Source organism: Patagioenas fasciata, chromosome 6 (assembly GCF_037038585.1).
Source record: "Patagioenas fasciata isolate bPatFas1 chromosome 6, bPatFas1.hap1, whole genome shotgun sequence".
NCBI lineage: Eukaryota > Metazoa > Chordata > Aves > Columbiformes > Columbidae > Patagioenas > Patagioenas fasciata.
The window spans coordinates 30,517,705-30,541,175 of record NC_092525.1 but is presented as its reverse complement, the minus strand read 5'-3'; the positions used below and the strand labels follow the sequence as shown (position 1 = coordinate 30,541,175).

General features: G+C 39.8%; 1 protein-coding gene across 6 annotated transcripts in view; it reads right to left on the bottom strand.

The window, feature by feature from the left end:
- Positions 1–23,471, bottom strand: part of DPYD (dihydropyrimidine dehydrogenase) — a 340,194-nt gene that overhangs the window by 28,060 nt on the left and 288,663 nt on the right. For all 6 annotated transcript variants that reach the window (XM_065842651.2, XM_071810393.1, XM_071810394.1 and 3 more), the window contains one exon: positions 18,896–19,075. In XM_065842651.2, the coding sequence (XP_065698723.2) occupies positions 18,896–19,075 (180 nt within the window). The remainder of the gene's footprint in view (positions 1–18,895; positions 19,076–23,471) is intronic.

Sequence of the window (23,471 nt, the reverse complement as noted above, 5' to 3'; positions counted from 1 at the left end):
TTTGCCTAGAAGACATCCCAGACCTTTAAAACACCGTGTAGACACCTTGCTACAGTGGCCTTACAGCTTTTTACCTATTTAAGCTAAGTTTTCTGACTTTTTGTAAGTAATATTTTATTAATTATTTGTCCCAGTTCATTCATTCAATTTAGTAAAAAGCAGAGCATTTGTGTATTGCCTGTATTTCCTGTTATTTCGAAACATTTACCCTTTCTTGGTAATTTACATTGTCCTGCTGGTTTTGATTTTTCTATTGTGTAATACTATGCTGTATGTTTTTGTCAGCAGTTTTAGATTCTCACAAAATGCCAGCAAAGTCTCTGTTATCCAGCATTTACTGATATTCAACTGTCCAGCTGGCATTCAACTTCTCTGCTTTTGTGCTGCTGCTCTTAGTTTGAAGTTCATGCTTGTGCAAATGGCACCAGAAGTTTATTTTTGGTCTTGTGTAGTGCATCAAAGCCAGATATGTGCAAAATTACATTTTCTGAGTCAGTTTCTTTTCCTGATGTGCTGCGTTTTTTTCTTTTTGCTATTGTAAGCAAGCTTTGGCAAGACATTTTTCTTGCCAATGCTAAGAATCCCATATGAGAGACAGTTACCGGTAGATTTTTCTTCTCTGCTTTGTGCTAATGCATTTATGTTTGCACAAAATTTTTCCTTGTCTATGCAAACATTTTCTTTTCTGAGTGGGTAATGGCTTCTGTCTGTGCTCCACTGACGGCTGGCCTCGACTTGCTCACTGGTAGTGCATATGAGCTCTGCATTGCTGTAATGCTGCTGCAGGAGCTTTCCAGGCGCCTCGATGTTTAGATCAGGAGCACGCCTTGGAAGTGAATCTCCTGATTATCCCCACGTATCGCACTTGGGTTCTTATGGCACAGCAGTCTCAGAAAGCACAAACTGGATTTTATTTTGAATGAAATAAAAAACCTGAATGTGTGCTCCAGGAGCGCACCCAAAATGAGCTACTAATGGGCATTTAGCCCATGAGACCAGACTAGAGATAGAACACAGTAAAAAACCCTGAAACGCATATTGTGTGGACACCAGTCCGTAGCATCAACCATTTAATTCTGCAACTCCATTCCTATTCGGCCTATTTGTCTGTGCTGCTTCTTAATGTAAACAGAGCTTCTGAGTGCTCTCATTTGAGTCACTGCACCTTTGTCCCGCCTACAAACTGAATTAATCCATTCGGATGCAAAGAATTCATGGATGTTCATTTGAAAAGACACTGAGCTATCATTTTTTTAGACTGTTCATATCTGGATAACACACACACACACATTATTCACACATTTATATTATATCACATTACATTCTGCTATATTTTAGAGAGAAGATATTTCTGGAGATTTTCTAAACATTCTCACTGGTTTTCTTGATTTTGGAGCCTCGGGCTGTGAGAATTCCTTTTCCCAGTGCAATTTTCACTAACATTCAATATAGCTCATTTTTATGTCCATCTGTCCATCTTTCATGCTTGCTCAAATAGTACTATAATCATTACTTTCTCCTTTTCTTTTTTTTTTTTTGTTTTGTTCTGAGACTTTTGCAAGACCCTCAGTCTATATCAACAGCAGTAAATCATTCTCTGGGAATGTTCCTGGGCACGAGTACATCATCTATCCTAAGGAAGCATTACAACTGACTGTGGGTGTCCCAGGCAGTTCCCTGCGGGCAGCCTGCCTGCAGCCAGCCTGCTGCGGAGACCAACAGCTTCTCATCATTAGCACAGGCTGCTTGGTGCCAGCTGGCCGAAGCGCCCGGGAATAGTCCTGGGCACACTTAATTTGAAAGTACAGACATATCTTTCCTTTCTGAAGTTCGGTGCCTACAGGAATCTAGTCATTTCTGATATCAGTGCCCAGGCAGAATGAAGGAGATCAGCATAACATCCAGCTAGTTTCCATAAGCGCTATTCTCTGTCACCGGGTATTTCTGGAACTAGAGTGACAAAGCTTAATGCATAAGCATAAAAAGTATGTCCTAGTGTGGAGTTATTTGTCACAGGTATCACTGCAATTTTTAACATTTAAGACCACCATTTTTTGTTTGGTTTGTTTTGATTTTTTCCAAAATAGACGTACAAATACAGCTTTAAAAAGCCAAGAAAATAAACAATGTTCCAGCATAAGGCGAAATATGAGCTGTATCTTCAACCTGGTCTTAAAGTAAGCTCCTGTACCAGGTATGTCCGTAAAATAAATGATTTCTCCCTTCCACAGCTACTTTACACCAGACAGGAGTCCTTTCACGCTCTGCAAAATGTTGCTGTAGTCTTAATTAAGAAGTGAAGCAACTTCAGGATGCTATAAAGTTTTCTTTTTGACACTTTAACTGGTATCAGTGACACCGACACTGACACTGCTACAGACAGATCATACATTCATATTTTGATTTAACTCTCCTTTCTAAGTGAAACCACAGCTTTAAAAAATTAGTGTTGATGATTTCTTCCATGGGAACTCAGCTTATTTAATATAATTTGCTACCAATTGTTTTTTTTTCATTATGAAAACTTTGCTTCGAAGTCTTTAAACATTTCCCCAACAGAAATGAGCAAATCTGGGGTTTCACTGACTCGTTTTTATAACAATGAAACTGATCTCAGACATGCCAAATACTTGGCAGGCCCTAAAGACAGTACTGGGAGTATGGAGCACGTGTGAAGACGAGCCCAGACACCTAGTTTCTCTCTTCAAGAATGAGAAATACCTTGAGAATTCTGGTTATAATGTCTTACTTTTTTCTGAAAATAATACAAATTGAATATGCACAGAATCAGTCTGGGCAACAGCAGTGGGAACTAATTTTCATTTCTTTTCGGTATTTAATTAGGTTTCTTGAGCCTGCCTCTCAGTGTCTCTGTTTCTGTTCCACAAGACAAAAGAAATGAGATAAAATGGACACTTGTTTCATAACGTTGTCTTGCCTTGCAGAGGTTTTATGCCACCTTCATCACTAAAATATCCCAGCAGTGTCTGTTAGCTAATGAACTCCCGCTATCTTGCATGACTCACCTGCTCTCTCATTCTAATTCTTTGTGTATGGGACAGGCTGCTTTGTTTCCATAAGAATTTAGTAATTTCCTTCCTGTAAAAACAAAAGCAAGCAGTAACACAGATACACTTCTGCACAGAGACAGCAAAGTTAGAAAAGTGCCTTTTACTCTCAGGGCAAAATGCAAAGGCACTGACTGAGTCTCGGGTCCTGTAGGAGCTTGTTGCACAGTTGTGGACATGCCCCTAAGCCAACTCAGTCACCTCACACAGCGGTATTATAAAAAGAACATTGCTGAAAATCCAGCCAGCACAAGGAGTGAATGGAGTCACAGAGTTTCGTCTTCCCCTGGGGTTTAAGCTCACATGTAAGATATGAACGATCTTTGCTACTGGCTGTGCTGAAGAAAAGAGCCAAGAGTTGTTTTGCTATTCTGTGCTGGGAGGGCCTATCCAGGGCTTCCTCACCACCAACACTCCTTCCTCACTGCCAGCACATGCAGGGAGATGGGGAAAAAAAATGTAAGATAAAAAGTGGAGGCCATACAGGAGGTCAGTGCTTCATCTGAGATGGAAGATGGATCTTTCCCTCAACGTGTGCTGAACCTTACAGCTGAACTGTCATGTCAGAAAATGCTGGGGATCCAGCCTAGGAAATGGAGGGAGGGTGGGTTGGTGTGCTCACATCAGTTTGGTTTTGGAGCAGACATGCTGCAGTATCTTCTGCAAGCTGAAGTTTTCCAGGAGATAATTACAACTCCTGTTATTTCACACTTTTACCTGTTAGTAGAACGTAAATCACAGTAATAATAAATTCTTCTATATAAATGCAAAGCAGAGCTAAAAGTGAAATTGATGTTGCAATTTTAATTTACCACTTTCATTGTTGTTAATTTATACGCAAGCAGCATGCCAGAAGTTTCCCCTGGAAAATAGTCTAATTCCTTTCAAGCATCCCCCATGAAAACCAGATACAGACACTTTCATGCCATGTTCTTTGTAGGTCTTAAAAGACTTGTTATTTCTTGTAAGTTGGGGAAAAGAACATACCCCTGTAGCGAGACAAAGTAAAGCAGGTTTCAACCTTTATCTGAAGTTTCTGATTGCTGTGATAAGGGGTGAAGAATAACTTAAGATACCATCAGCTATAATAGATCACAGTAAAATTTACCATAGCCTTTTTAAAAATCTTACTGTTCTTACATATATAAAAGCCATCAGGGGCGTAAACAAAGTTGAACTTTTTGGCTGAGCTCACTTCACAGCGAGCAGCTTGGTTCCAGCGCAGATCGCTAAGCTACAAGTTCTCTCTCAAAAATTCCTCCAGAACTTAAGCCCAGACAAACACCACAACATAAAATTTTCATGGCCAGCCTGCTTCTTGTACAGCACATGGTGCAAGCAGGGGTCAGGACCGGGTTATCCAGCTCCACCGTGGCTGGGCTCAGAGTTCGGGGCAGCTCGTATGGAGCGTCCCCCAGGCCTGGGCTCACGAAGCGAGGTGGGCAGGGGGAGGCAGGGGCCACGCAGGGTGAGCCAGGAACCATGCAGGGTGAGCCAGGAACAGCCATCATGGAGCCTCTGCAGTGGAGAAAGCCCTGAAATATTCTGAACTTCTTTGCAACTATTTCTAACAGGCTGTTTCCATGGGAAAAGTTTAAATGTCTAGTAGTCCAGATGATTTTGGAGGGGAAAAAGCCCCCCACAAATTGGAATTAAAATTCTGAGTTGCAGAAATTTCTGTTTGGGCGAATGCAGGTAAGCTATGCTGCTCGAGTCAGCAGGCTGTGCTACTGCCCATCCTCACTCTGAGATCACTGTTCAGTGTGTTATTCACTTATAAACAGGAAAAAGAGGGCAACACTACTGAGAGCAGTTGTGTTGTTTTCTCTGCTGGGTTTCCTGAGAAAAGGGGCTGCATTTTGGGTTGAAACTTATTTCAGATTAAACAAAGTATCTGCAATTTGGTCACCACCATTATTGTGCTATTACTTTCATTGCAATGCTACTTAACATTTCAATTTGTATGAGTAAAAACTTCAATCTCTGAACTAGAAATATTTCCCTAAAACCAAGTAAAACATTTTCAAAAGATAAATCAGTTTTGTACTATTGAGCTAAAATTAAGCAGTCTTCAGCAATGTACTGAAATTATTTAAGTGTTTAAGTAAGTGTTTACAAGTACTGTTAAAATAAAAATTATTAATTTTCTGAACTCTGAAAAATAATTCTATCCCTTCATGACTGTAAAAGCCAAGTAGAACCCAAATGCAACAAAAATATCCCAGTCTAATATTTTAATTCGGTTGTTCAATAATTTCTATTTCTTTGCATTATTTTTACTTTATTATACTTTTATAATACCCTCAAATACATCTATAAAACTTTACAGCCCTTTTCCAAGAGCATATGGTGTGTTGCGAAGAGAAGCATGTTTATGAGCTGCAAGACAGGAAGAAAATTAAAGTGCCCTTGTGGGACTGAAGCAGGGACTATGGTTATGAACTGAGATTTTAATGTATCCACCACTACCTATCTAATTCTTGAGCCTCCAAGTTTTCATTGCAATTCCATTATAGAATTGTCTTGTGTTGGGCTGATAACACTGTACAATCTCACAACGCTTGAAACTGAAGGCAAGTTATGATGCAACACAGTTTGTCTACAGTAACAAATGAGAATATCCTGGCTAGATGAACAAAGACAACCTTGAATGAATTTAAAGGGACTTTTAACTGAATTAACATTTACTCCACTAGATATGTGGAAGCAAATACTCAATGTACCTAGGTACTATTCAAGAACCATTTGTCATACCGTGATCCAATCCCACTCTCTAAATGATCATCAGTCGGTTGGAATGGGATCTAATAGCAGCAACTTACTTGTCTTTGAGCTAGATGGGCTTAAATGTGGCTGGTTACAGTTCTCGGTTCTGGGTTGCTAAAACAAACTTGCAGGAACAAGCTCTGTGGCTGACATTACTTTGAGGGAGAGTGAACACATGAGGTGGTCACATGAGCTGTAGGATCCAAGTTTTTGGAGTTCCGTACTCTTTCCTGCACCCCTGTTTCCAGCAAGAGGGAACCTTCCTGGAGTTTCAGGACAGCTGAGAAACTCAAACATAACAAAACACTTTTTGCACATGCATGCACATACACATGGCTGCACATAGTTGTTTGGGTTTTTTTCTTTCAAAAAGCTCAAAAGAATTCAATGACATTTTGGACGAATGCCTCAACCCCTTCAGTCTGATCTCCTCACCCCTAGAAGCAGTAAGCCTGGTCAGTATTTCACTTCGACTCTTTGTTCCCTCTGGAGAAGGGACAGTCTCTCTGATTGAGAGAGCGTAAGCTTTTGGAAATAGCTTTCTGCATCCTTTTCTGCCTCTGTTTCTGCTTGTCAGGCTTTCAGTGTCTGAACCACGCTAAGCTTCTGAGCAGGACAGGGTTCATCTGCCCTTGCACAGGTCTCTAGTGCCATGCTCAAAGATCCAGACCTGCAGAGATGCCTCAGACACCTGTAAGGTCTTAAACCATATCTGGAGGCAAATAAATCCAACTCTGAGTGTATAATATACAACTATTCCAACATCCTGATATCTGACATCAATGGCTATGGTCAGGGGCTTCACTCCTTGTGCTGGAAACTCCTAAGGACAATTCAGACAGTCAGATACCATAAATTGAGACCTGTCTCCACGGATGAGCTGGTGATGGTATCTGGACAGTGCAGTTGGTTGCTTACAATAGACTGTGTTAATACTCCACTGCAAAATAAATGGTCAATTCTGGACTAAAAATTATATTCCCAATGCATGCTGAATTACGAACCAGTACTCATACAGTCAAAATAGTGGTCATGACTTCACACAGGCATCCCCTCCCAAACTGCCATTTAGCAACTAGACAACTAAAGACACAGACTGGATGGGAAGGAAATGCTTTTCTTAAATGAAGGCAGAGAGGCAGACTTTCAAGCTTTTCAGACTCCACATTCATTACTCAAATGTTGTTATAAATACCTTTGCAAAAAACTCACACTATGTAGACAAAAATACCTCAGTGATAAACAACAGAGAAATAAATCCTATGGAAAAATGTAAACATAAGTTTCTCCTCCATCTGCTTTATCCTGGCAATTAAGTCCAAACTCCAGCAGCAGGCACAGAAGCCCACGCACAAACCAGGCACTGAAGGTCAAAACCCAAGCTATGACAAAACTGCTCACAAATGCTCACAAAAGCAATCAAATGAATGATTCTGACTTTGTTGTGAAGAGCGAGAGGGACATTCTGGAGCGTGAGGCATTGATGAGCCCTGCTCTGTGCCACCCAGAACAGCAGCCCTGAGGGACCACACTCGCTCCTTCTGGGTGCTCTTTTATAAATATCGATTATGAAAGACAAACTTATGCTACCATTGTCAAAGGATTTCTTGTTGCTCCTGCTTTAACAAGTAAGTTTAGAGGTTTCAGAAAATCATTTATGTTAATGTAAATGGCATATGAGTTGTTTACAGCTTAGTGACACATTTTTAACAAAAGAGAAACGTAGATATATTTGTGCTCACAGAGATTCGTGGGTTTACAATAAGCCCTCTGGTTTACAATTTCCAAATGGAAATTTTTAAATGGACATCTAAAAATGTCAGGAGTGCCCAGCATATGAAAGAAGGCTCAGTAAATGCAGTGAAAAACTGCTGGAGAGTCTGGATTAGACTTTTGGTCTGGAGTTGGGAAAGATGCCTTTTGGCATATATTTAATACTTTAAATGAGAGCATAACTATTGAGGAAAATAGTAAGTAATGATTAGCATCTAGGATCTAATGCTCTACGCTGTAATGATGGATAGTATAAATAAATAAAATTATAGTTGTTAGGTTCTAGAATTCAACTACTTTAAACTCAACTGCAAGGTCTTGTCTTGAACAATCTAAAAAAATGTACTATTTCAGTGATATGTTTCTGGGTTTCTCATGAATCCAGACAGACTACATAAAACAAGAAGATGTTTTATAGTTTTTGTATATAAATAAATCAGCAACTTGGAAGAAATACAACATAGTAATGGGAAAAAATGCATTAATTATTCCAAGCAGTCAAACAGGAAAGAGACAAAATGATTAAAGAAAGAACAGATATATGATATGACATATCCTGACCAATATATGGGTTACACAGTGACTTACTTACACTGGCTAGTTCCAAATGTGGCAATCAAAAACAGAGCTGTGGCATAAAAAATAAAAGGGAGCTATTTCATTAAAACTTGCCTGCTGAGGTGAATGAAGGGCAAACAAGGTCTTGCCTATGTGAGGATTAGACCCACCTTCTTAATAACAGCTAGGGTAGGTGTTCTTAAACATCAACCATCCGAGTATCCAAGTGCAATCAGCCTGAATGAGATCCCAAGAAATCAATAAAATTCTTGCCAGGTCCCTTCAAGCCATTACAGAGCCCCAACGTGCTGCGGAGCAGCAGATTACAGGCTGACTGTAATTGTTCCCTGGAACAACCCAAACACTGTTCCTGGGCCTTAATGAATTCTGTACAGCATGAATAGGTCAGCAAAGTGCAGAAATCTCTTCTCAACTCCTACAGGTAGAAATGGTGTGCCCAAAAGCTCTGTTCAGTTACTGGGGGCAGTTGCCCTGTGCCAATGTATGGCTAATGGGCAATGAAATGGAAAGACAATTTTAATCCACCTGTCCATAAAAACTCAGGAAGTAACTGCTCGGACTGCTGATGCATCCATGTGGTTGGATCAAAACCACATAGGATTATAGAAAATCCTTCAAGGGTTTTTCAGTGTAATAAAACTGAAATAGGTGGGAAAGAACATAATCATGTTCCTTAAGTATGATCTTAATCTTTGAACAAAAAGGCATTTCAACTGCATATTATTAGATACTGTTAGCTCCAGTGGCTTACACTGAGTCTCTATCTGAACACTTCGTTAGGATGCTGAGGCTTCCAAGGACAGCTCCCAGTGTGCAGCTGAAATGCTGGAAAGGGCCATAAGCGAGCTTGTGCAAATCAGAGAGGAAAAGTCCTGGCAACGCAACATTTCTGCCAGCACTATTTCACACACTCAAGTTTTAAAAGTCTCTCCTACCTTTAATTTCAACAACCCAGCATGAAACCTCCATCATTTCTACAAAAAAAGGCTTTTGTTCCAATCAGGACAATTTTTCTCCTGCTTTTCCTGAACATCTGATTTTTTTTTTTCCCCCCCCAGTTCAACTCATCAGTCTTGGTTCTCACTCTACATCATAAAATCCCCCTCTCTCAATTGATTGTCAGCTTCAAATATTTGTAGACCACTGAGTCCTCCACCTCTTATGTTTACACACATCATTTAGGCAGGACAAATGGACACTTAAGAGTTTTAGCTTCTTTTGCTTCCCCCCATAAATCACTCCTCCTAGATTTCTCATACATCTGTGCATGTCACTACAATTTGGGCTGTGCTTATGGGTCAAATTTGCTCCTAAGAGAACTGAGAGATGTCATAGTCAAAATTTCTCTCAAAACTAGCACAAGAACAACACAATTCTTGGAAAACAGGCTGAAAACAAATACTTAGCCCACTGTCTATGACGAATACCACAAACTTTGTTTTGCACCTTTCTTGCACAGAGCACTGTGGCCCACAGACCACCTCACTACTCAAGTAACAGCTTTCTTAGATGAGTTTATATGAACAATGATTCTTTCAGAAGCTAAAAGCCCAAGCCTTTACATGTACATCAGTACGTACATCTGCGAGTAGCACCATAAACAAAATGGGAACACATAAATAAAAGTAGGTTTTACTAATAATAGCTACTTGCAGATACAGAAGAGACATTTCTGATTGCATAGATGTTTCTAAGCCATCTGGATGTCTGTAGGATATAGCCTGCAACTCCATAAGACTACATCTTGTATAATATCAAGCATTTTTCCTTAATAAATAAAAACATGGTTAGAAGTACTGCTTAGAAATAGACAATATTGTTAGTAAATGGCTTCTCTCACTAGGCGTAGATTCTAGAGGAGGAATTTTGTATCATCGGGTTCTCAGACTAGTAATTATAGCTTACATTTTGGAAGGCACAACCTTGCTTTCATGGATGCAATTTGCATCAAAATCTGCACTTACAAAATCAGGGAGAAGAGTTTTGCACAAATGAATAAATTGTCGACACCTTTCCTTGTGCTTGAACTGTAGACAATTAGCTATCAGTCACTACTGACCAGGGCTTTACTCACTGAGGACACAAAGAATAAAGCTCTGCAACTGATACCAATCCCACAAATACTGCAGTGTCCTAAACATCCCCAAACTCCAGGAGTTTCACCTGACAAAGAAAAATCTCTTTGGCAGTAAAAGCCAGTACAGAACTGAAGGTTGCAGAAATAGGGGGGAGAAGGAGAAGCAGAGAGAGAGACTGATTTGCTCTCAATGAATATGAAAAAGCTGATCTCTGCCATTGAGGAAAATTCTTGCACCAGCAAGTGCTGACTGATTGCGATGAGGAATGCTTTATCACCAAGATCCAGACACCCTTTCATATGGTGATTATTATTCCTGTCATGACCCTCTGGTCATCAAGCCACAGTGTCTTTTGTCACAAAACAACTATCCAATAAGGAATAATCTAGGAATAAGCCTGTAGCATAATATCTTCTACTTGCTTATACACACAGCAGGAGGAGGAAAATCTTCTTCCTATGAGTTATTACCTGCTCTAATCCACTTTGGAAAATAGCAGTATTTCCTTAATTTTGTGAAGCATGCAAACATATTTTTCACAAACCACAGCCACCTGAAAAGCTCAGCCCAGAGCTGAAAGCAAATGTAAAAGCTCTCTCGGGTAGTAACAAATAGTCCAACATTGCCATCAAATCCATGGAAGCACAGGAATTGTCAAATATTCCCATTAAAACTTGATAATGATATGCAAAGGCTGCATTGCGTGCCAGCTTGCCTCTATGTTTAATTACGTATTGTCTTCTATAGGGCTGAGGTCTGGCCTAATTCCTGATACTATTCTTGGAGCAACAGCTCTGACAAACAGAGGTAATGCAGGTACAAAGACCCAACAAACAGCACATACCACCCAGCAACATTAGCTGTGTTTTATTTCCTGTACAATAAAACAATGCTGAATTCTACAGAACAGAAAACTTTTATATTAACACCAGCATTGTCCATATTAGTATTATTCAACTCCAAAATTCTCATTTAACCTTCGATGTATTATTTCTCTGGCTGTTCTAATTCAGCTGCTTGAGGAAGGGGCCACCGCTCCGCAGCCAGTGTGCGCTGAGCTGGGAGCACCAGGGAGAAGGGCTGGGAACCCCTGCCCTGGGAGCAGTCACATCTGGGCACACAGGCCAGTTCTATTCATGTCTTTTCTGCCCTTATTGCTTATGTAGATCACCTAACACAAGGGCTGTTTGGAATGGTTTTATCCAACCAGCAAGCTAACCCTAAGTAACAAATACAACAATAAATATACAACAGTACGGAATAAAAAATTAATGGTGTTAGAGAAGGACGATGCACAGAGACATTATGTGTGACACTGGGGAGGAAGTGGGGGTAAGTGCGCATGGTTAATATGAAAAGATGTCAAAAAAAATGAAGCATAATAATAGTGCAATTTATCCTTGCTAAACGTACTGCGCTGTGCTATAATTAAATATGAAAACCTAAATTTATCTCTATGTTCGGCTGTCATTAACTTAACAGGGAGTGCACATGTTCTAATCTAATGGCTGATTTTTTTCTCCATGTGCAGCATATTAAAATGTATATTAGCCTCAAGGTGCATAAACACAAAATAATAGACCAAAGGTTTTGGCCTGTGGAGAAAAAAAATCCATGCTCAAAGGCCGTCAAGTAGCTGGTGATGCAGGGGAGACACTCACTTAGCCTCATTAAGCCAAAGCTCTCTTTTGCTTGTCTTTTGTTCTGCATGACAGCAGCTTCTTTGTTGTATAATAATTCATTCCAAGTTCGTTCCAAGCTACCGAAACTGGTGAACTGTGGCCATTTTAATGAGCAGTATTGGTGGTATGCATAATCTGGGAGCCACGTGGACCAGGCAATCACAGAGCACTGCAGCCAGCAAAATGAGATACTGTCGAAATCACAAATTTGTCAAGTTGTTTTTGGACAGGGTATTATAATAAGCACTAAAATATGCATCTTATTACTCTGCATCTGCCAGTCAAAGATCACTGTAATGAATGCATGCTGCAGGGTATGACCAGACCGTTTCCCTAAGTAAAACAAACTGCAGAGTACAAAAAAAGGAATTATGTATTTTTGGCAGTGCCTGGATATTTTTTTTTAATCCTTTTGCATCAGGAGTTGGATTTTCCTGGCTTGATGTCGGTTGCCAGCAGTGAACACACTAAAACCGCCCGAGCCAAGGAGTTTAACGTGAATACATTGTTTCTTAATAGTCACGTTTACTGGCTGTGAATATGAAACTTTAAACTCAGTGCTGGAAGTAAATTTAGCATACAGTAAATATAAAACCCACAAAGATTAAACTACTTTAAATCCACTTTAATAATCCCAGTTCCTTTTGTTTTATCCATTTCTACTGCAAATGGCTTCACCATTAGGGGAGATACATTTTATGTAACAACCTGCAGTCTCGCTGAGAAACAGCACTGTAGATAATCACAAAATAAACTTCCATAATAGACTGGTTAGGAAAAAAAAATAATGTTAGACAGCTCCTTATTTTTTTTCTACAAATTAGGCAAGTCAGGTATTGCTCATAATTACTTTCGGCTTGCAGACACTGGGAGGTTCACCAGCAGCAGCAAACCTGGTAAGCATGAGACATGCAGTAGGGTGTGGGGGTCTGCTCTGCTGCGACTCCCCAAAACGCGGCTGGCAGTGCTCCCCAGAGGGACCATGGGGCTCCAGCTGCAGCCGTGCCTGCAGAGACCTGCCATCGCCTCTGGGGAGGAGTGGACGGCTGAGAGGAAAGGACTGACTTCCTCACCTGTCAGCAGATGCTGGCTCAGATACATTGCAGCAGAGTCTTATTTTTGGTCAACCCAACAAGCATACGTGGCAACAGCTCCCGCGTGTGCGGATGCACAGACCCCATAATATCCTAAACCAAAAGGTGTCCTGATCAATACTGGCTACACTTCAGATGCTTTGCCTGGCTGAGAGCTATATTTCAGGTGCACATCTTAGCTAATGGCAAAAAGGATCGAACAGCTTAAAATTACTTTTCCACCCCCTCTGACTCTTCTTCAGAACTGGCAATGGCAATATGGAAAAAAGAGTTTCTTACTAAATGTTTTTTTATTGCAATCTCTATACTACCATATGACGAGATGGTCTGTATTTCTGGACATGGCCACAAATACCATGTGTTCACTCTTCTTTATGCAGTGCAGGAAACAAGGGGAAAGCTCTTTACCATACTGGACAAACTTGCCTTTCTTAACAACAACGAGAACTTCCAAAAACGAAGGGTGAAAACCTCTGCTCAGTTAACATAGTCAGAAGTCTGGAAGAATCTGAAGGCAGCCAAAACTTGGTGCATGCATTGCAATACTTGTCTTGCATGGCTGGGTGTACACATTTTAAAAATTTATTTAATAGAAGAGCTAGTTTAATATTTTGTATGAAATCCCGATGGTATAGCAAGTTTTTTTTCTCTGTCGTACAATAGGCTATTTAGATTTGACTGCTATCAAGTTAGAATTTAGCAGGTTTGTACTATTCCAAAGAGTCAGCTTTTAGTACCCATAGACATTTGAAGGAAGTGCATGCATGCATTCAGAGAATAAAATCAGTAGCTTTCTAAATTTAAGGCGGTAAGAATTTTCATTGAATTTCATACACTGTGCGCATTCAGGACCATTCTCTCTCATCTGTCTGTTGGAGAAAAACATCTTCTCTATAAGTGTTTTTATCAGATACGGTTTTAGTATTTTCAATACACCACAACCTTAACAGGTGAGGAGGATCCACTACAAAAAACAGTTTGTCTTGGGCTTTGGATATTTCTGGAATCATGATGCTTAAATTATTACTTCATTTTTTCTTCTTTTTTTTTTTTTTTTTAACCTTGACCTTTTTTTTTTTTTTTAACCCTTTGACATAATCAAGTGTCAGGTTTCGCAAAATTTCTAGTGCTGAAAGCAAGGTATGAAACATCCATATATATTTATCTCTTCCTATAAATGCACACCTACCAACTGAATACACTGTCATATTTTTAATGTTTTGCTACCTGGCAGGTATAGAGGTCACTGTGTTAAATATGACTTTTATAGCTGACATTAGGTGGAAGTTTATTCAGAAAACCACTATACCACTTCTGTGACCACCAGCTGACACCAGTGCATTTCTGGGACATCATCACTTCAGCTCTCTGGAGTAAGATCAGTGCGCAACTAATAGAAGAGTCCTGTAATAAACAGACAAGGTGAGACAGTGACTACACACACGAGATCAAATTGCACCTCTGGGGAATACTGTACCTTATCCAGATACCTGGTGAGAACAAAGCTATTTTTATTGCTCCTGGTCATGTATCTTCCTGAGAAACTCAGGAACATTATTTTAAAACATAATTCTGTTAATTTTGGATTATAAAGATACTACCTATGCTCTCCTGTGCAGCCACTGTAATAACTTTGGGTTGTAAGAGCATGCTCTACATCTTAACTGTCTGCTTGATTGCATCATGTACTTGATCTCAGCCCTAAATTCATGCTGAGGTAAATGTGCTTTTACAAAAATTCTTCCTCAAGGGAGTCAGTGAGAAGCAGTGCGGTGTCATCATTACCTTGCCATTCTCTCATCTCAGTGTCAAGATTTGCAAACTGACACTATGGCTGAGACAAGCGGACAGGTTTTATTCCATGCATTTAATGGAAAGGTGATTCAAAGGCGATATTAATGACAATCATCTATGTCAGGGCTTCTGATGCCAGGTCCTCCCATTCTCCCAGAGAAAAAAACCAGAACAAAACAAACCACAAAAACAACAAACCAACCCCCCCCTCCCCAACAAATGAAAATAATTAAAAAAAAACAACAACCAACCAACACCACCAAAACCCAAACTAACAACGAAATAAGCCATCAGAAAAGCAAAGAGAAAGGAAGCAGAGAGACTGGCTTCGCCCGCCCTTGTGAGTCTGATGCAGCATCTGTGCCAGGACTGTCTTTGGAGCAGTCATGGACAAGGCTACAACCACAGGAAAGAGTGAATCAAATTGGTGGAGCTGTGGAAAACAGTATCACCCAGTGACTGGAAGCCAGGACTGAGGTTAACTTTTCTAAGCAGGAATCTCGCTGCTCTTACAGGCAGTGAAATACCACAGGTCACATCTTGGACATGGCAAGTATTGACTCCAGTAGCCACTGCTGTGTTAGCAAAAGGGAAAAAGCTACCGCTATTGAAAAGACTACCAGAAAGTATCTACTAGCTGGCTCAAAAACAATAAGTTTAGGATCTATATACCAAAAAATACATTCTACAACAGTGAAAAACATATAAACAACACTCAAGTTTCCAAAATATTTTCCAGTGCTATGATGCTTCTCATATGTTAAGGGCTATAAATTACCAGCTGAAAGCATTAGTTTCATTAATGCAGAAGCATGAACAGGTACTAATCAACATGATTCTCTTTTTCAGCCAAAAGTTTATATATTTGCTATTAAACTGCTTATTATATTACAGTATTTAGCACAGTATTTTTAGTATTCTTTCAGTTTAGGAAAGAAATTATTGCGATAAATGTAACAACAGACAGTGATAACTGTTCAGTTTGTCATTTATCTGGTGACTGCATGGCAAGACAGTTTCAATGTGATGTCAGGTGTACCATTCAGAAGAAAGTACTTATCTTTTAGTTTACTTTGGTCATCAAATACTACAATATTTCAGGACAAAACTCTATCGTGTCACTCTCCTGTGGCAACACTCTGCACTCAGCATCTGTTTGATGCTGAAACCAGGACAGAAAATGAATTATCAAAAGAATAGCGCACTTCTATATAAAAATATGGACAGCAACATTCAATATTGCACTGTGAATGAAAATAGTTACTATTGTGAACATATGTAGCTGGGAATAGTGCCAGTCCTAACTCTAATATATCCAAAACTGGAGACACTCAATGAATTTGTATACAATCAGAGGGCAAGCCGCTCTTCATACTGTCAAAAATATTTCTTGTCCCTCGGTTCCTTCTCATTAAAGTGGCAATTGACTGAATGTCTTATCCCTGTGATTCTATATGAAAATTAATAGGAATTTTGCAAAGAAAAAAAGTAATAAAAAAAAAGGTTAATTCCTTTATATTTCTACATTTACCAAAATTAGCATCTTCTTTTTTTTTTTTTCTTTTTTTCTTTTTCTAATGTGAAAGTTCATCAGTATTTGCTGTTTAGCTTCTCATGCGGTCCTACTGAAGAAACTGCATTTCACCTCACAGTAATATCAGGACAAACCTGGTCAGATCCTTCTAAGGTTTTAAAATCGTAATGCAGGATTTTGCCTGTCACATTTTATCCATGTGTAACACATACATGCCTACGCATTACTTTTATCAATGAGAACATATATATCACGTCAACAGGCTATCTTCTCTTTTCCAAATAAAGAGTAAGGACATGCTTTGTAGTGAATTTATCTTAGAAAGAGAATCAGAAGTATGTGCTATGACTTCCTGCCAAGCAAGCTAGAGATTTGTGTTTGAATCTAGATGAAGCTACAGTACTTAACTAAATTTACTAGGCACAAGTACATGAAATCCAATATTGATAATAATTTATGAAGGTAAGAATACTGATTCTTATAATACTGCAAACTTAGTTTATGATAACATAATTAGTTACACTAATAACACTGCTTAGGCACAGTCTTGCTAATTATGACATTATAAATATTAATGATATCAAGCCTTTGTATTTGATTGCCCCTAGTAGGATCATTCATCATGGTATTTCCTTTTACCCGTATTGTATTATTTTTCTTCCTTTTCCCTTGCATGTTCATTCCTGGATAAACAGCCATCCTTAGCTTATGCCTAAAATATATCACTACCTTATCAATGATGCAGCCTGGTTAAGTTTATATGTTATTATTTAGTAGCAATGATCCAATGACATAATTCAGTGCTAAGGGCAATCAAATACACAATCAGTTATATTCTGTATGCCTTGTTCCTTTTAAATGTCTAACAGAGCCAGCCAGACAAGATTACGTAGGGCTTTGTTTTTAATTCTTTCTCATGTGATCTGTTTCAAGTTAAGATTCCTTTGAATTATTAAATGCTTCCTTAAAGCATCTTTTTATACTACCTTTTTAAAGTTGATTATTGATGTAGTGACAAGCGTAAAAGACTAAGAATTATAATTTTTTTTTCCTCATTTCAAAGGACATGAGAAACATCTTTGACAATGGTGGTCTGTTTAGTAAAATACAAAGGTAATACAAAAATAGAACACTGAATGCAGCTTTAAAGAAGAATCACAAGAAACCTCTGTTACATGAGTTGGAAATTCTGTGTATGTTTCTACAGGTGTTAAAGGAAGGAAGTTTAGATATAACCCTTTGAGCCTGGCTTAACTGCTTAACATAAGTAGATGAAAATGAAACTGCTTATATCTTGTTTTATTTTTAAGCAGTGTATTATCCACAGCTTTAGGAGCAGGATTCTTTTCTCCTGGAAGGTAACGTTATAATTTTCAGAGCTCCACTGAGAACAACAACAATACAGGAGTCTCTAATCTCCTGCTAAACCCAGCTCCAGTCATCAGTAACGATAAGCAGAGATTTGGAGGTGTTTGACACTCCAAATCCTATTCTTTTGTAATTCTTTACTTTTTACAATATTTTCAACAGTTTTATATCAGGTTTTTGGAAAGATAATCAATAGGCATGATGTATAACTGAAATCAGTCTTCAAAGTGATCCCCTCTAGTAACCAGAAGCAAAAGCTGAGGTTCCCTGCTGTGCAGGTATTTTGCTCAGAGCAGTAGGCAGCGGCAGCAGTAGGAGGCCAGTTCCACCTCCCTGCTTCCCAGCATGGGTCAGCCCTGCCCTGGTGGGGGCGGGCAGCGCTGGGGCAGCTGCAACCCACTGCATCTGGCAAACATCTCCAGAGATGCTATTGTAGCAGGGAACTACTGGAGCAGAGAAGACAGTTCAGAGGTCAGGATTTCAGGGAGACCAGAGTTTACATTCCTATTCCAACACAGACTTTCTAGATTTATATGATCTTGTGGAATCTATCAAATTATCCAGTGTCACTGTTCCTCACCTGGAACGTCCCTGCCTTTCAGAGGATTTGGGAGTCAGCACACATGAAAGACCCTGAGATGCTCAGCTATGATGATCGAAGGGCCACTCCTACCTGGTCTTGTATTCCAACTAACACTGGTTTGTGATAAGCTGTCTCAGCTGGTCAGGCCCAGTGCTAGGGGGATTTCATGCCTCCTGATTTTTGCACCCTGGCTGGAACACCCAGGAATGTCTGTCACACTAGTATCAATCTGAATTGAGTTGAGTTTCATTAAAACAAGCAGTTCCAGAAGTTGTTCCAAAGTATTTGTAATTTTACATCCTAAACTTCTTTCAAAGACATGATTTTATGAATCAAATGGAGAGGTAATATTTAGAGTAAAAATTTTATCCCATAGCAAGTCACTTCAAGTTTGTCTTCTTAAGCTGCCTCCAGATATTTCTTAATAATCAGAAGGAAAAAGAACTTGGTGACTAATTGTGACAGCAGCAGTGGTTAGCCAAGCTAAGGAGCAGAAACTGCATACAATGATCACAGAAGTGTATTCAAAGGCAAGACACATTGCCATTATACAGGAAGGCAAATGAAACGAAATACCTTTCCCATCAGATCAGCAATTTTAGGTACTGGTTTTCCTTTCTGATGGCGGATGGTTGCAGGACTCTGTCCATCCCAGTCTTCAAGTTCCTCAATGCTTTTCAGGTAAAGGAGAGCTCGCAGTCCAGTGCAGTAGTCATCGATAACAGTGAAATCTTGATTCTGGATTGCACTGCACACCTACAAAATGTAAGTCAGTTATCAGCAACATCCTGCCAGAGGAGTATATAGAATTAGCAAGCTCTTTGGACTTACTGATTATGAGATGATCCTTCCTGCAACTTCACCGGGAAAGAACTGCAAGAATTCAGCATATTAATTGATTGCTTAATCCTATGTCATTATACCACCATTGCAGTTCAGAAAAAAAAAAAGACTTGATAACACTAGTTATGCCTCAGTTTCCTAATGGCAGCCCTTAGACCAGACCTGAAGGCTGTTCCCAAGTAAGCCAGCAAGCCCAGCCCCAAGTGTGCATCCCAGGACACTGATGCGGAGCTGCCAGCACACAGCCAAAGCCCCAGCTGAGCACAGAGCTGTGCCTGCAGACGGGCAGTGCTGTCCCCACCTGCTCTGCTCAGAAAGTGCAGATGTACCCAGTTAGGTCCCAGTCAAGCAAATCGCAGAACCACAGACTTGCTGAGGTTGCAAGGCATCTCTAGAGATTGTCTGGTCCAATCTCCCAGCTCAAAGAAGGGTCAGCCAGAGGAGGCTACCCAAGACCATGTCCGGCTGGGGTTTGAATATCTCCAAAGACAGAGACTACACAACCTCTCCAGGCAACGTGCTCAAGTGTTCAACCTCCCTTACAGATTTTTGTTATATTTAAATGGAATTTCCTGTGTTCCAGTTTGTGGCCATTGCCTTTTCTCCTTTCACTGGGTAACCCTGAGAAGAATCTGGATCCAACAAAAGTGCCTCTGCAAACAGCACCCATGAAGCTGATCTGTCAGCCTGGGTGAGCATTGCCAGGCATGGAACAGAACAGTCCCTTCTGCTCATCACCATTTGCCATTCGGTGGTACTGAGAGGGCAGGACACTTCATTTTAGATACTTTAGAAACACAGATAGCAATATAGTAAACGTGTAGAGCAACGATCCCTGACGTGCAGAGCTTAATATTTAAACGCAAAACTACTGACAGCAGAGAATAATCTGACCATGTACACAGATTTTTCTGGACCACTTTGTGGACATCAAATCAGATTTAAACCCACAGAGATCTCCAACCAAACTGACAAGTGTATAAAAATTTCCATGACTGTACTCTGAACACCTTCTCATTAGCTAAACTCTAATCATCCATCAGTGACGAGGTGCAGGGTTGGCTGAGTACCATTAATTGTCAGTCCCTGGAAATGCTCTAAAATTCCAGATGTGTCAGTGTTTTCAGCCTCTGATTCAGCTTTTATTCTAAAAGCTAAAAAGAATGCTCCTGATAACACCTACACTTACACATGCACATAATGAACACAACAATTAAATAGTCACCTATTTTAGAACATGAATGTGTGCACATGCACAAACAAATCCACACTCCTTGGACATCAAAACACACCTTAGATCATAATTGACATCAACACTCAAAATATGCAGAAAATATATAATTGTTTTTCACATTTCAGAAATGATAATGCAACTTTCAGGTGCACATCACATTGTAAACCAGCATACACTATAGTTGTACAAAGAAAAAAAAGGCTAAACTATAAAATAAGCACAAGAACATTTTCTATGCAGTGCCTTTATATTACACAAAATCTGCTTCTCTGGAGAAATAGTGTGGGCATTAATTAGTTCTGTTATGCCTTCCATAGACTTCAAGACTTATTTTCTTCAGAGCAATTATAAAGAACATCATAATAATTTCCTCTCTGGGTTTTAATTGCAAAACTCCACTGATAGTTATTCAAACCTTTTTGTTCTATTTTTTATTATTATTTTTATTTTGTTTATAGTGCATGGGTAACACTTTTATTAGCTATTTTTAAAAATACGACAACTGTAAAAAAATCCAGTTGAAAGCCGTGTCATGTCACTTGAAACAAGTTCAGGCACAGTTGTCGAAATCCTGAAATATTTTGACAAGATGTATACACATGAGATACACTGGAGGATACCTATAATAACCTTATAAATAAAAGAGGCTTTTACTGTTTTCCATCTTGTGCTACAGTGTTATGAACTGCAATAATATAAAAATGTGCAGAAGATGATATCGCACTAAGAGCTAACATTGGATCCCTGTGAGTCTATGTGCAGTGCACTGTTTGCCTTCCCTGGAAAGAAGGCTCCAATGTGGAATTAGGTTCCAAAACTTAAAGCAAAATGCAATTTTTTAAGAAAAATGTAAATCTCTTAATGAGGAAAAATGTTATCTGAAATGGAAAGACTTAGAAACATAATTAGCAAGCACTTGCAGACAATCTTCCTCTTCTTACGACTATAGTACCCAGTGGTGCAGATAATTAACCAAAGACATGTCTTTCACTGATTTTACTGTGATAAAAGCAAGTGTGTATGTTTACAGGCTTTTCCTAGAACATGAGAGATTCAAATATCAACACATACAAAACCAACAGATAAAGTTTTGCCATATTTTTGGCAAATTCCAAAACATTCTGAGCTTTGAAATTTCTTATGCTACATATATCAGATGGTGAAATTCATGTTTTAGGCTTACAGTATCTTCCACGAATCAAGGCAGAAGCTTTTGCTGCATTTTAAAAGGTGGTGAATAAAGTCAAGATAAAAGGTCACCCTGACCCATCAGCCATGACAATTTCCGTACCACAGAGAGAGGTTTTTAGCATCATACCTGGCTGCCTCTGAATCACTAGTCTAAATGACACTGTGTCCTCTTTTCAGCACAAGAGAAGTGGCAGGGCAATACACCAGGTGAGACTCAAACTCACGCATCCGGAAAAATCGCAGAAGAACTGAACCGACCCGTCTCCACACACCATTAACGCCCCTGCTTCGCTCCTGCTGCTGTCACGGGGAACAGGCACGCTCCCCTGCCCTTGCAAGGCGAAATGTTGAGTCCCCGCTTCTGCTGGTGGCTTATTTTTATGGGTGTGACAAGCAGGAAGAGCAGTCCAGCTATGGCCATATTTAAAATGGAACTGCGTCTTGGTTGCTGCCACCTCTCATTTAATGTCTTGTTACGCTGTCTCAGCAGGAGACAGAGGTGAGCAAGTGTGCTGCTGTGTGTGTCCCGCAGCGCAGTGACACCGCAGCACAGCCAGCCCTGCCCGCTCTGCTCCCCAGCATCGCGCTGCTCCGACCCAGCACAGCCAAACTGCTGCCCTGGAGACCCTGAGGCAAAATCCTGAACAAAAATGTAACTTCCAAACTGAGAACATACACGTGGTCATGCTGTGCCAAAACCTGCAGTCTGTATCCTGTGGCCAACAAAAGCTGCTTATGGATGAGCGAAAGTAACAGAGCAAGTGTGGATCAGTTGCTCACGTGGTTTGTCAGCCCAGCTTCCGGCAAGCAGTGGTGCTGGGACTTTGAATGGCAGAGATGGCACCCGTTTAATATCCATTTGTCCTAAACAATCCAAGTGAATCTGTTTTATGAGTAAATTAACATTAAACTGTTCACTGACTCAGGCGTTCACCTGAAATATTTAGGTAGAAAGTAGCTTTTTCTTTAGGAGATGAGCAGCAGGCCTTATGGGTCTGAGTGAGGTCCAGATCACGACGAAGCTGTTAGCTGTCCTGCTGACAGGTGCTGTCTTGTTTGAGTTTGGCTCTAGCTTTGGACTAGAACTTGTGCTAGAAGAGAAAGGCGCTACATTTTTCCTGCTTAGAAAGGTATCGTATATTATTCATATTGCACTTATATACAGGGAGATAATTTTGAACAAATTTGGTTTTACTGCATTGCCTGGCTCTGCCTGGGCAGTAGAACTGCTACAATTTCACTTTTAACACCTGACCTCCTTCCCTTTCCCCTAGATCCAGACTCCTAGTTCCACTCCAATGATTGCCCCTTATGTCCCAAAAGAGACAAACGGGCCAAAGTGCCATATATAACCAATTATATCATGCTCTCAGTATTCTGAAATATAAAACTGTTCAGTATAAGTTGCAAGCATAGGTTACAGCTCGAATCTATACAGACATGTCTGAGATACTAAAACACACAATGCCTGCTTTGCTGCTGGTAAATCAAACATACACCAAATGATCTCATTGGGGGACAGGGATGTGAAATGAATCACAGGCTGAGGCTCCAAGTAAAACTGTTCTGCAAAATGCAGTGATAGGAGAGGCATGCAGAGGTCCCTGCTGATGTCTTGCATAAGAAATGACCTGTCTGCTCTATTACTAAATAAACATAAATACTGGGTCTAATTTTGTCAAAGGATTTAGAGCCATTACAAATCTTACTTGAGGAACTGGAATAAATTGTCAGGAGATTATTATTGTGTAAAAAGAATTTTACAGGTTACATGATTGTTATTAATCACTCACATCAATCTGAAACGTTAATTTACATATTTTGAAGAAAAAGTTCATTATTGGTGACAAGTACTACTACCACATTGGTTACAAAACATTGTAA